The following is a 14679-nucleotide window of genomic DNA, read 5'->3' on the forward strand; positions in this document are numbered from 1 at the left end:
CAATTCCTAAAATAACCCTAATATGAATATACTTGCTCAGTTAGAATCCTCCATTTACTATTTTGTTTTTGGCTGTCAGCTAACCAATATTCTTTTAATTAGCAGGTCATATTGATTAAATTAGCATGACATATAAAAAGTGTCATGCAGTAGTAAGTCAAAATATTTGGAAGAAGCCTAAGTATTACATAAACACTATTGTTATGTAAACACTATGTTTTTTATCAAGTGTGTTGTTTAATAAAACTGCGGTCAGATCTGTTTTTCATATACCCATATTGGCCCACATTAGTTCTACTGATTTCCTTTAATAGCTTACCTATCAGTTATATATTTTTTGCTTACATGGATGCTAGCCAATAATCATCTGGTTTGTCCTCTTTACCCTTTGTACTACCAGTATTTTAAACTTCATCAAATCCTCTGGATTGTCTTCCCCAGTTTCAAATTTATTGAAAACAAACAGTAGAAATACAGATAGCTGTTTGGTCAGTTTGAATATAAATACTGAATTAAAGTTATCTGAATGTGTTACTTTAAACCTAGGATTGATGGCTAACACGATGCTGAGTTACTCCTGGAATAAGATGTGTTTTCTCACCTTGTGAAGTGACAAAAGTTTGGGGTTTACCCATATGCTTCAAACACACAAAAAAATATTTCATTATTCAGTCTTTTGTGTGTTACTAGCAACATTTCCATCATTTCTATAGATCCATATGATTCTTAGGACTAACACAACTCTCCCTAAATGTACCACTTCTAGCCATGAGGGCAGCAAGGGATATGAATGATGCTGTGTTCTTTGCAGACGTAATTGCCATTTAAAGCACTGACTCACGGGAAGTAGTAAGTCTACATAAAATATTCCATCAGACTGGCTGATGTGTTATCCCAAGATGGTGTGTTGAGGCAATAAAGAGCAGTCACTGTTCTGAGCATCTGTTGAAAGGGCAGAGTCAGCTTAAAATCTAGCCAACTTTCAAAAGTTAGTTAAAAACAGTTCTATATTTTCCTACACATCTCCTAAACGACTTGTGAAGCTTGCTTACAGAAACATGTCTTTCCTGCTATGTGACAGATGCACACAAAAGAATAAACTGACTTAAACAAAAACAGTGATGCTAAGCACAGATAAAAGTGCAGGCAGAGTAACCAGGGAATTATTTTTGTTCAGCATTACTTGCAACAGCTCGCATGAAAGGTGTAGTTACGTTGACTCTGCTCCTTTCAGAAAGAAGTGACCTGTGGAGAGCCATGAAGCAGCAAGCTATTATTCCATCCACCCTCGCTCTGTCAGACCATAATTTCCCATATGAAAGATTTCTGCAAGAACATCACAACATGCAACAACAAAAAATATTTATTAGACTGTTTATCAACAGTTTATACCTGGGACAGCAGAGGACTAACTCAGATCTAGAATTTCCTTTTATATTCCTCTCCTTATTCCCACTCACCCCCACACCTTTTTTCTTTATATGAAGACAGTAGAACCGTCACCTTGTCTAGAAATTATCACTCTTTATTTTTTTTTCCCAAGTAAACTTGGAAAAAAGATTTTAACTATCTTTGCATTACAGTTGAGCGTAAAAGGCTAGTAGTATTTGTATTTTTTTAGTATACTTCACACAAAATTATGGTTGTATGGGGCTAGTCAGAATCACCACTGGAGATTAGTATTTATACCATTATGCTTTCACTCATCAAGGTAAGATCTATACAAGTGATACCACAAATACTCTTGCTGAGATCAGCATAAGCCAAAGTAGTAAATGTTACATAATGTTCACTCTGCAGATGCTGAAGTGTGTTCTTATCTGGACTGTAGTCTGAAACATGATTTTTCAGTTCTCAAGCTACTTTCAAACAGTTGTCTTCTGCATGCTAATTTCAGTCTTGTGTTAGCAGATCCATGCACAGCATCTCATGAATGTTGCCATGGTTATACTCTCCATTTAGTAAACAGTACGAAATAAACCCACATTCAATGGCAATAGTGCAACTTAGACCAATCCCCAGGTACTCTTAAAGTGGTTCCTCTTCATTTACACTTCTTAAAATCTGAGTAAGCAGAGATTAGTTTCATTTCCAAGGTGCCAGTACAGGGGACACCATTCCTTTTAAGAAGTGCTCAAAACTTAGCAAGCGATTTTTCGCTCCTAGGACCACCACTGCAGACAAGGCAAGAGATTCTGAGCAAAGGGAAAATGCTGCCTTCTTCCCCTTAGCAGATGTGGTGACTGAGACTCATGAGTACCAGATGGAGGTTGTCACCACAGCATCAATTATTGGGAGAGGAAACTGCAACTTTTGCAAGGCCCAGAGCTATTTTAGGAGGATTTTCCTGACGCTAGAATCAGTTCAGGGTGGATCCAATTTCCCTGGCAGTGAATGCCATTTAGAGGGTGGAGTTGGCAAGGGGCTGAGTTTATACATTCATCCTTCAAATCTTACTTGCATTAGTTCTGCCCTTCTCTTCCTCAGTTCTTCCACTTCTAACTCATATCCTAGTGATTTCTTATTTTCTTTTAAAGAAAAGATCTCCAGCTTTCCTAGTGAACTTCGAAAGCAGCCATTCAATGGCAGCCAGTACTTTTATTTTAAAAAGCAAAAATCAAAGCCTTTATGTTTGCAGAGATAAATTGAAAGGTCAGAGTAGAGTGCAAACCAACTGTACTGGTTGTCCAAGTGTCCATATGGAGAGCTTTGGTGCCTGCACTGCTGCCCCGAGCACAATAAAAACCATGCCTGAGCTTTGGGGCTGCCGCTGCTCAGAACCACTGAAACCACAGAAGAACAAGGTGATTTTTGTGCTGCCTGTAACAAAGCTCTGAGAAGCACATATTAAAAGTACTAACTGGGAACCAGTTCGGAGTTTGGGTGCTGTAGAGATTCTTCCATCTGCTCAGATTGAGGAAGCAGTAACATAGTGTTGGACCTTCACCACAGCTGGATGAATTCAGAGGCTCCACAGAGACCTGTCCCTGCCCAGAGGGTCCATTTTTTGGAACCACTAAAAAAAATTTATTTTACGTGAACACACCAGAATAGATTTCTACCCCTCCTGCTCATGGATCACAACATCCGCAGGATGACGGATGGTGACATCTGCCTAAGCTCGCAGCCACAGTGTCTGACACAGTATCTCCTGCGGCGTTTGAACCACACCACACACAGTGCCTGTATCTATTCCTTCTGAAGGACCCCAGTACAGCCCAGCAGAGGACAGTGTCTAGCAGTAAGACAGCTGTCCCATGAGTCCTGCCTAATTTATTGAAGCAAAGAAGCATGGATACATATTAAGTATCAAGGGGTCCCTTCCTCTTCAAGAGTAAAACTGCCAAATTCTTGCAAATCCTAATACCCCTCTGGAAGAGGCTCAAAGCACTAACTTTCTGGAAATATAAGAGTACAGTGTGCCACTATTATTCCAAGTGGAGAAGTGCAGCAGAGGCATATCTCTCAGCTCATCTTAACCCCTGGAGCACAAAAGAGGAAAAAGAAGAATGCTCTCCCTTTCCATTCAGAGCAACTTCAAAAGTCAGATGCTGTTTAGTGACAGACCAGTAGGGAAAAAAAAAAAAAAAAAAAATCCCTGCTCCCAGAAAGGGATTCCAGTGAAACCTTTGAAGCTACTGAAGTAGAAGGAAGTACTGGTTTCTCTGACAAAATTTTACTGCAGAGCTCTAACCACAGCTTATCTTTGTCTTCTGAATTTGATCACAAGGCTTAGCTTGAGATACTAGCTCTGGTACAATTTCCAAGACTGCAGGACAGGAAGAATAGGAAGAAGGAAGGTAAGCGGATGGAAAGCTTATGGGGCATTCGTCGGGACAGAGCAGTACAGTGTACAGTGAACTGGCAGCACCAACATATGGTCAAAGGAAGATGGCAAAGAGAAAGAAGGGATAGAAACAGGCAAATATACAATGGAAATACTTACAGTTGGGGTATAAAATACAGGTGAAAGCGTATCAACATCACCCAAGATTTATGTTGGTAAGCTGCGTTTAACTTTGAAAGTTGACTGCTCCAAATGGGTGCGGTATTCCACAGCTCAGTCACTCAGCGTTGCAGGGATAACTTGGTAAAACAAGTACACATCAGCCTAATTAGCACTTGGGCTACAAAATTTCAAATACTTTCTAAAGCCCTGGGACAAACGCCCAAGTTTTACTTAGTTAAACCTAACCCACAAAAGTACTTAAATAGCACTTTGCTTAAGGATGGAGTTGACACCAAATACTGCTATACAGATACAAACAGAAGATTAAATTGGGGTGGGTGGGGGGGAAGTGAAAACAACTCCCCCAAAAGTTATACTCTCGCATTGGGTCTTTATTAATTATACCTCAGTCCACAGTCCTCTTTGAACAAGTGACGCTTAACCAGATGGCACAGCATAACTTTTCTGCCATACAGAAACATTTCAGTCCCTAATTCCATAGGTGTCTGAATTATAAAAAAGCTCTCCTATTTAGAGCACTACCTTGTAAGTTTGTCTCTGATACAACCCAAGAAAAGAGTCGTCTCTAAATCCTGACTGGGTGTCAAGAGGCAGGTTTGCAATATTGTTCAAATACTTGTAAACTAAGAATTTAAATACCAGTAGGAATCAAATTTTAAATAGACTGTTAAGGAAAAAATCTTCAAGTCCAGCTCAGTTTCCCCAGCTTGCTAAATGCAATCACTGGTGACCAAGTTGAGGGAAGCAGACATTGCACCCAAGCTTTTTGAAAGAATGCCAGTTGTTTAAACAGGGACCATTTAAGTGTTGCTTAGCTATCTCTGCCTTTTCTCTGCCTCCATACTTTTTGCAGGTCCTCAGTTATAATTTATAAAGGCAGAGAAGTTCACAGAAGGCTGGCAAATATCTGAAGCAATTGCTGGCCAGGTAGCTATACTTTCCTCTTCCTTGCACTGCTGTCTTGGCTGTGCTGGTGGACACAAGGAGGCACCAGCACAGCAAGGGTCCTACTGATACGTAGCACATGTCTATAGCGCATAGGCAGCAGCTTCAGTTTTTGGCATATTTAAGCTGTTCCCTTGTAAGTACAGGTCTCTTGCCACCATGTACAAAGCTGGACTCAGACTTCTTGAAATGGGAGAAAGAGGGTTTTGGGGGAGGGGGGTGTGTGTGTTGGGTTTTGTTGTTGTTGTTTTTCCTTTTTTCTTTTTTTTTTTTTTTTTTTCATTAAAGCCAGTCAACCAGCACTTAGCATCCTGGAATAAACACTTCTGAGAATTTTAACATATGTTGTTTCTCTTTCTTTGCCACAGGTGAAAATCTGGGTAAGCAATGCCTTTTGTTCCTGACATTAGTGGATTGAAGTTTGCATGCCCTTCACGCAGACTTTCTGGCCAAGAATTATTATGTTGCCTGCCACAGCAAGGTATTTATTTGGTTGAGTGCAAGGAAGTCTAAAGTAAAGTGCAGTTTAAAGGGAGGAAGCCCAAGAAGATAAAAAGAAGGTCTGTTAGTGTAGGATGCTTATCCACAAGACGGCAGTCCAGTAATGTTTCCTTTTAGACCACCGGTCGACTTTACTTTCTGTACACTATATGTGCTGAGGTGTTCGTACAACTGCTGATAGACTGATCGGTGGCATTTTGCACCCGATTAACTTCTGGTCTATCACATTTTTGGTGGAGGATGTCTGACCAGAAGAGGATAAAGCTTTGAGAAATTTTTTTTTTTTTTTTTTTTTTACAAAAGCCTGAGAGAGGAATAACTTAGTTTGAGTGTACAGGAATTCTGCGACTCAGATCTATAGAAGGCCACAACAAACCCAGAGGGATGTTAAATCTAGATTCCTCTCAGAGACAGGATTTTCTGCTTTTGACTTTTTGCAAATGGTAAGTGAATATGTTAAAACTCTGAAGAAAGGTGAGATACTCTTATTTCTCTATTCCAAGACTTTGAAATTCTGAACCCTCTAAATCAGTCCAACATGTTTAATTTTAAGAAGCCACTTGCACATTATCATTTTACTTGTAACAGTGATGCTTTTATCCCTGGTAACTTAGCAGTGAGCTAAACTGTCCCAACAGATATCCCAACACAAGGCTCCTTATAAGGAAGAAATAATTCATTCCCAGGGTCTATTCTCAATAAATGTAAACCGAATGTGCTCATTCCTTGAGGAAATACAGAGCAGCATTAATTCACACAGTTCTGGGACTATGGCACATACAATGCCCTCCCCTTCAGTCCATCTCAGAATGACTTCATACGCCAAGTATCAAGCCACAAAAAGGCAGAGGACACAGAAATGAATGTCAAGAGTATTTAGCTCAAATTAAGATGCTTGCCTCTTTTCATTATTCTAGAATACTGGTAAAGCACGCTTAGTATTTTAAGTACATTTTCCTAAATGCTTTTAGATTCTAGCCTCTGATTCCAGTTTTGGAATCATCACGGAATTTAATTAGAATAAAAAGCTGCACTTTGAAAGGGCTCATTCAGTGCTGCTGGTTTATTTTCACTCTAACAGAGAGACTCCAAAGAGCTGGCAATATTTATCCTAGAGTATTTGATTTAAAAGGCTAGTAAAAGGTTCTTTTTTTAAGTCCTTAAATTAAAAATAGTTTCTGAACATAATGAAGGAAACTATTTTAAGAAAACATTGTCAAACCAAAGATACTGACCAATAACATTGTTTTCTTCATTGACCAACCTTAAGATAGTAACTTCATCAACACTCATCACTACTGTCTGTGGTTCCTGTATTTGAATTTCCAGAGTCACTACAGTGCAAAGCACAGCGATATTCACCACCTTTACCTACAGCAGTGGTTTTCAAGTTTTCAAACGATAAATGTTAGAATACTTTGGGTATCCGTAAAAACAATTGCTTTCTTATAGGAACTGAAGTCATCTAGTCATCTAAAGAGGCTTAAAGAAACAGGATAAAAAAGACTTGGTTTAGCACTGTAAATTCAGCTGTTTCAGTAGGCCATCAGTCTTTCATGTATTTGATTATTTTGGTGCTGTCACCTCAAGTAATTTTTCTTGTGTTTTTTTTTTTTTTTCTTAAAGCTCTAGCTCCAAGAACCCTCTAGCCTCCCCTCCCCAGTTTCCTCCTCTTCATCTCTGACCCCTTACCCTCCCAGTGCTTTGAAATACTTTATGCAGCACATGAACCCAGATTCTTGTTCAGCTTCAATACAGGAATGCTGAGTCTCGTCTTCCCAGATAAGATTTAATCACCAGGGTGACTTGTGTTGGCCAGCATTAGGTTGTCTGCCATCCATTTTACTACATTTAGACCATTATTTCCTTAGCAGAAAGACAACAGCGCAGTTGTAGGCGATCTTCCTTTTAAATCAGAACAACTGGTAGAATGCTCAAGACCTGTACATTTTGCTGGAATGAGCAAAAATGACTGGCCTAATGCTTTGAAAGATTATTCAGAAGAAGTTTCACTGAGAGGTGGCCAAGGGTAGTTTTCCAAGCAGCTCATAGAATAGCCTTTGATTACGTGCAGGAAATTAACCAAGTTAAGGTTGCTGTTCTGCAGCCATTCCTTCCTCTCTGCATAGCTCTGGAATACAGACATCCCAGAACTGTGAGGCAGAAAAAAGAGGAAATGAACGCCCAGCTCAGCAAGATCTTTCCACAAGAAGAACATCCACTGAAAGAAAAACTAACTGGAGATTAAAATACGGCTTTAACACATTTTAATTTCTTCGCTGGAGTTAACACATCTTCCCACTTGCTTTCAGAAAATTAAAGGAACTCAAGGGCAAAACTGGCAGGACAAAGGAACTTCAGCCTCAGACAATAATTTGTAAGCAAGCAAAACGAAAAAGCAAGCAAGTGCTACACCAGTGCAGAGGGAGCCCAAGGAGAAGCGTACCTGGTGCTTATGGTGGAGTATCAAGAGCAAAGATGCCACTGCCTCTTCATGGGTTCCCTAGCCCAGAAATAAAAAAGCTTCACCAGCATCCTGTGTAGCTATTAATATTCATAGACTTAATGGGAAGTAGCTATTCCTGTTGAGCGGTAGACGGATGACAGAGGTGGATCTATGGGCTTTCCCACCTGCTTCTCTCTGGGATTTCTCAAGCGAATTTACTAATTTCTGCCCAGATCTGAAGAGCCAGAAGAACGACTAAGTTGAGATAACTGGCATGTGGGCTACTTCTGCTTATTATGGATGTTTTGTTGTTCACTGGCATTCCTATCACTCTTATTTGTCAGATTTTACTGTAAAGTTTCTTGACTGTGACGGGAAGGATTCTTCCAGTGGCATTACTGTGTTATTTTTACTGCAGCAGGTGGCTAAGACCTGGTAAAGAACAGCCATTACCCTATTTAGAAGAGCAATTTTACTGACTTGCTAGACACTTGTTTAAAACAGAAATAGCGCTAGAACAACATAGAAGAAAAATTGCTTCGAGATGTGAACAATTATTAACAAAGAGTAAGTGAAGGGGTGAAAATTAAATATAATTTTCCTCTGCTCTCATACACATGCAATCATGACGTTCTTTTTTTTCCCTTCTGCACATTCCATTTCTCTGCTCTCCGAAATACTGAAGTCAATACCATATTAACAGTAAAAGAAAGTACTACATCCTCATCTCGGGCCTTTATCATTCAGGCTCCCTAACACCTCCAAAATTTAGTTGGAGTAAGTTTATAAATCCAGTAGATTACTTGTAAGATATATGCCTAAAATGAGGAAGAAGACCGTTAATACCCCAGCAAGGTATCTGTGGACTTACGGAACCGGCACCTCAAGAGTAACTGTTTTGAGCAGTCTATACTCAGAAGCACAAGCATCAGTTCATACTCGTTTCTTACCCAGAAGGTAGCTGTTATGATCCCAAAGAAAAAACAAGTTGTAGTATGTACAAAAAAATAAACTACGCAGAACATCATTTAGGCCCTGTCTGTAGTCTGCAGTTTAAACTCCTTGGTTACAAAAACATCAGTAATTTTCCCAGTATGAGCAACTGACTGCAGAAAAAAGTAAAAAAGAAGTTCTAGACCTAAAAAAAAAAACTGTGGAATTTCAATCAGTGCTACTGTCTAAGAGCTTACAAGCATGTAAAAAAGCCAGTGCTTGCACATTCTAAACCACCTTCAGGTTTCTGCTGATCTTTCCTCAAAAATCAAAGTCAGCGTGTCTGATAGGGTTCATTCAATTTCCCATCCATTTTTAATGGCAAATGCAGCTTCCGCCAAGCTCTTCAATCCCCTGTTCAGAAGATAAGCTATCGCTCTAGTCCGGGGTTTTGGCGGAAACAAAAAGTGGATGTTAAGCTTCAAGTCAACGTGATGTTATTTTTATTTCTTAGGTCTTGGCACACTTGACATTCTTCCGCCGCATTCCCTGCCGAAGCCACCCCCCGACTGCGCACCTCCCAGCCGAAGGCTTGCATTGCATCATGGAAAATGTAGTCTAGCTGGGTAAACCAGCCTACGTGAATGAAGGCACCCGAATGACGGCTCCTGCATCGCATGCGAGCAGGTGCCGTTTCGTTGTTAAATCCAAGCCAGACGAGCAAGTGTCGTTTTCAACCGTGAGTCGCCAAAAATGCCATTGCCAAGCTAAAGTTCCAACATAATTTGATCAACAAAAAAATGCCGATTGTCCTCAAATGACACATCAAAGTCTCTCTCCATAGGAAAGGCGGCACCGGCTTTATTTGCCAGCCCTGATCCGTACCGCATAGTATTTTCAGAATATTTTAGGTTAGCGGCGTGGCTGCAATTAGGGCCATAACCCCCTGCTACAAGCAGAGGCAGCGTTTGGTATTTACCCAGTGCTACGCAGGAGTCTGATATCCTCAGCCTGCCGCTGCCGTTCATTTGCTCCTAATTTTTTTTTTTTTTTTTTTTTTTTTCCAGGAAGGCCATTTCATCTGAGGAGACGGCACGATCCCGAACGGTACGTTTTGCAACGCACGCAGAAAAATGAGAAGAATCCTTCCGACTTCAGGCTCTGCTGCAAACGCACCGCTTTCCTAAAAAAAAAAAAAATTTATTAAGCGGGAGAGGCGCCCAGCACCGGCCCTTTCGCAGGAAACCTTTCCGACGGGCGGGCACACGCGCTAATTGCGCCCAATGGACTCACCGTGGGTCTGTGGCGACCAAGCCCTTCCCCTTGGGCTACCGGAGCCCTTCCAAGCTGGACCATCTACGAAGCGAACCGGTCGCCGGCTGCTGGCACCGGGCTTTGCAAACCCGCCCGTGGCGCGCCGCGGCTACCGTAATGACTCTAATAGAGGGGTACGCGCCGGGTTGCGTTGAGGAGGGGGGGAATGACACCCACACGGGCTCCTGCCACGGGGGAGGGGGCTGAAACGGGCGAAGCCCGTTTCAGCCCCCTCCCCCGTGGCAGGAGCCCGTGGCCTTTTCCCCCGCGTGGGCCCCCTCCCACTTGCCCCCCGAGGCGCCGGAGGCGTTACCGTATTTCCCAGCTGCGAGGCGCCCCGCTCCCCACCCGCCGGCTTTCCCAGCAGAGGTGACGGGGTTGAGGCCGCGGCGGCCCCGCCCCCGCATTCCATTCCTAATATGGCGGGAAAGGGGGAACGGGGGGGGGTGTGTGTGTGTGTGTTTGGGGGGGTGGGGGGGGGCGTCGCCGGCCACGCCCCCTTCTTCCCACCACGCGCGCCAGGGGCGCGCCCGGGCGCTCGCGCGCGTGACATCAGCTGGGGTGGTGATTTTTTTTTTTTGGGGGGGGGGGAGGTGTGGTGCGTGTGTGTGACGGTGGGGAGCGGGGGGAAGGCGCAGGGAGGTGTGTGTGGGGGGGGAGGCAGGCGCGCGCGCCGTCCTCGGGCCGTTCTATTTACGTTTGTGGCGGCGATTTGCATAAGGCCACGCCCCCTCCCCGCCGTTGGCCAGGCGTCCGGCCCCGCCCCTATCTCCATATAAGGGCCGAAGGGGGCGTGGCTGGCGGCCGCTCGCTGCCTTCCTGCAGCCCTTTATAGGGTACAGCCACTTCCGCTGTCTGCTTAGAAGCGGCGCGATCATGGCGGAGCGCGGTCAGCTCCCTCCCCCCGCCAAGCGCCTCTGCTGCAGACCCGGCTATGGCTCGGGGTGCAGGCCGGGCCAGCGGGCGGGCGGCGCCGGACCCGGCAGCGGGGCGCTCTGCGCCGGACCCTCCTCCGCAGCTGCCGCCGCCGCCCTGGGGCTGCTGCCGCTCGGCAAGACCCAGAGCCCCGAGTCCCTGCTGGACATCGCAGCTCGCAAGGTGGCGGAGAAGTGGCCCTTCCAGCGGGTGGAGGAGCGGTTCGAGCGGATTCCGGAGCCGGTGCAGCGCAGGATCGTCTACTGGTCCTTCCCCCGCAGCGAGAGGGAGATCTGCATGTACTCCTCCTTCAACACCGGCGCCGAGGACCCCGCCGCCGCCCCCGGGGGGGCCGCCACGGCGGCCGGCGGGGCGGCGGACGCCGCCGCTGCCGCCGACGAGAACCGCCTGCCCTTCCGCAGGGGCATCGCTCTGCTCGACGGCGGCTGCGTCGATAACGTGCTGCAAGTCGGTGAGTCACCGGCGGGGCCGCGCTCCGGAGCCGGGCCGCCGCCGCCGCCCGGGCAGGGCGCCGCCGGCCTCCCCCGCCGCGGGTCTCCCCCTGCGTGTCACCCGCCTGCCGGCCGCCGGGCCGCCTCCCGCCTGCCCTCCCTGCGCGGCCCCGGCGGCCGGAGCCTCCCCCGGCAGCCCCTGGGGGGGGGGGGGCGGCGGCGCGGACGGGGGGCTGCCCCCCGCCGCCCGGCCCGTACGAGCCCCTTCGCTCCCCGGCTGTAATGCGGGCCGGGCAACTTCCTCCGCCGGTCTCCTCCCCCTGCCACCCGGGACAGGCAGTAACTCCCTCGCTCCGTGACACGGACGCGGCCCCCGCCGCCGGGCCGGCCGTCCCCCGCCTGGCCCTTTAACTCTTCCCCCCCCCCCCCCCCCGCGACCCGCAGCCGCGCCGTGCCCGCTCCCGGTAATCTCGCCCGTGTAATCCCGCTTGGCTCTGCCCCCTCCCAGCGCCCACCCCCGGTAATCCGGGTCATCGCCTTACCCCGAGCCACAATAGCGAGGAGATGCCGCCCCCCCCCCCCGCCCCCCCTCCCGGGGGGACCGCCGGTGGAAATGAATCAGCAGAAGGGCGGCCGGCGGGGGAAGGAGCCGGAGGGGGGGCGGCGGGGGGGGGGGGGGGCGGGATGCGTCGCCGTCCAAAATAAAGACATAAAAGCGGTGCGAGACCCCGGCAGCGGGTGTGCGGGGGGGGGGGGGGGGGGGGGGGGGTGTGATCCGCGAACAAAGGCATTTCTAGGGCAGCGGCGGTGAGCCGGAGGAAGGGGGGGGGGGGGGCGCGATCCGCCCCGCCTGGGGGGGGTTTGTGTGTGTGTGTGGGTTGCTTTGGGATGAGCCGCTTCGTGACAAGGGGGGGGGGGGGGGGGAAGAGCTGCTCATCTTCCTCCTGGAACAATACCCCCCTCCCTGCCGCCCCTCTTCCTCCGCCCCCGCCCCCGGCCCGCCGCCTGCCGCTGCTCTTCACCCGCTGCGGGCGCCCCTGGTTAACTCCTCCCTGCCTGTGTTTAAAGGGCTGCAGAGGTGCGTACCCCCCCACTTTTGGGGGGGGGGGGGCTGTCTGCCGGGGGCGGGGGGGAGCCGCCCCCGGCAGACAGCCCCCCCCCCCCCGCCGGTGGATGATGCTCTTTGTGCGACTGGGCCACTTTGTTCTGTATTTTCATGTTTATTTGTGTCCTTCCTCTCCCCCCCCCCCCCCCCCCCGCCTCAGTTTTCTGTCGCTTCTCCTCCTCCTTCCCCGAAAAGGGGAAGCCAGACAAAAGAGGCTGCTGCTCGCCTTTTGTTAGCGGCGGCGGCTCGGGGTGTGTGGGGGGGACACGCCGGGATTCCCTTCCCCGCCCCCCCCCCCCCCCCCCCCAAAAAAAAACCCCTCGGTCCTGCGTACTGCGGGTTTGACTTGGCGGGCGGCTTGCAAACGTGCCATCAATTTTTTTTCCCCGAAGGGAAGCCGTGTCCCTGCTCCTAGGCTCAGTGCCCTTCCCTTCTGCCTAGGGGGAGTTCAATCTTTCTTTTTTTTTTTTTTTTTTTAATCTAATTAACTTTCTTGTAAGTTTCATCCTTTGGCTTTCTCTTTGCAAAGGTCTGAGGCGCATCTGTGGCTCCTCTGGAGTGGCAAAACCAGAAGTAGAGCTTTTTTAGTTTGGTTGGCAGTGCTGAGATTATTTTTTTTTTTCCCCCTTTTGCTTGCACTTGATTTTGTTTGCAAGCGATGAGGAATGACAGGAGTGCACATAGGGAGGGTTTCTTGGCTGATTACATTTAAGCCAGGAATTCGCTGTGAAAATAAAGCCAAGGGGCGATAAATAAAAGATGCAATCTTCTCTAGGAGACAGACACCCAGCGTGGGCTTTGCTTCACTTGCTTTCAGCAGTGGAATAGGCCTCAGTGAGTAGTTGTGAAAGGAAAAAAAGTAACTTTTTGTATGGCTTCAAAAGGCGGGGGGGGGCACTGAGTAATGTTGGCAAGGGTCAATGTGAAGAAAGAAAATATGCATAAATACAACTGAAGTGTTGACTGCTGCTTCTGGAGCCCTTAAACACATTCCAAACAAATGCTATACCTACTGCTGCAGATTTGCTTTGTGGTTTTTTGGTTTTGTTTTGGTTTTTTCCCCAACCTTATGTGAGCCTCCTTTGGAAGGCTGCACAAAAATAGTAGTGGAAACTGGTGATATGAAACATGTCAGTTGTTCTGACAGAGGCCTCTGGCTTGTCTGGTGAGGAGTCACGGGGCACTTGGGTAGGCTGGGTCCTGCTGTAGGAAAGTTCTTGTGTAATTTGGGCAGGTAGCTCTGTCGTTGGGGCTGGCTCTTGCTGGCAGGGTATTCCTTGTGAAGCAGAAAGGTGCAACTGTTAAGGCCAATTTGACTGGGGTGAGTTACATTGGGTGGAGAATGGAATTGGTTCCATATAGTATGGCTGAATATGTAGCATTGAGCAGAAGTTAGCGTTGAGTTTATGTAAGTGCATGTTTAGTGACCATATAAATGTGAACTTATGTTCTTTGCAGTATGAGTAATGGAAACTCTGTAAATGTTTACTATTGTACTATGGAAAAGTGGAGTTATTGGACAAAGTACGTTTTATTACATATCAATTCTAACAGCCTTACTTGTAACTCTAACTATTACTATAAACAGGGAATGCAAGATTTGATTTCTGAGGGATGTGCATAAATTTCGGTGCAGTGGTAGTTAAATGGGACCATTTGCTTCTGAATTTTACATTTCTTTTTTTTTTTCAGTCTAGCCCTGAATAAACATTCAGACAATTTTATCATGGCAGCTCATTTCAAACGGGAGAATTTCAAAAATCTTGTGTCTGTGATCTGCTAAAAATCTTAATTTCATGCTGCTTTGTGCCCCCCCACCCCCCAACCTAATCTCTTATGTGTGATGAAGAGAAAATCCTAAATAAAAGGAAGATGACATTAGTGAGATGCACAAATGGTGTTCTTAATAATCAAGTAGTAAAGTTGTCTGCTAGCCTATTTTGAAGTTGAATGATACTGTCCTATCATAACAATTAGCATTACTTAATTTTGAAATATTTTTCTCCAAAGTTGGCTTCAAAATTCCATTTGCATCTAATTTATTCATGTTTTTATAGCTTTTTGATATGTTTCAATTAGACATGAAGGATTTTCTTTT

At 46.6% G+C, this 14679-nt stretch overlaps 1 protein-coding gene across 2 annotated transcripts in view; it reads left to right on the forward strand.

Annotated features, from left to right (window-relative positions):
* Nucleotides 1-10985: 10985 nt before the first annotated feature.
* Nucleotides 10986-14679, forward strand: part of ZSWIM6 (zinc finger SWIM-type containing 6) — a 114031-nt gene continuing 110337 nt past the window's right edge. For both annotated transcript variants that reach the window (XM_075726201.1, XM_075726202.1), the window contains exon 1: nt 10986-11496. In XM_075726201.1, the coding sequence (XP_075582316.1) occupies nt 10986-11496 (511 nt within the window). The remainder of the gene's footprint in view (nt 11497-14679) is intronic.

The sequence above is a fragment of the Pelecanus crispus genome, chromosome Z (genome assembly GCF_030463565.1).
Source record: "Pelecanus crispus isolate bPelCri1 chromosome Z, bPelCri1.pri, whole genome shotgun sequence".
Lineage (NCBI taxonomy): Eukaryota > Metazoa > Chordata > Aves > Pelecaniformes > Pelecanidae > Pelecanus > Pelecanus crispus.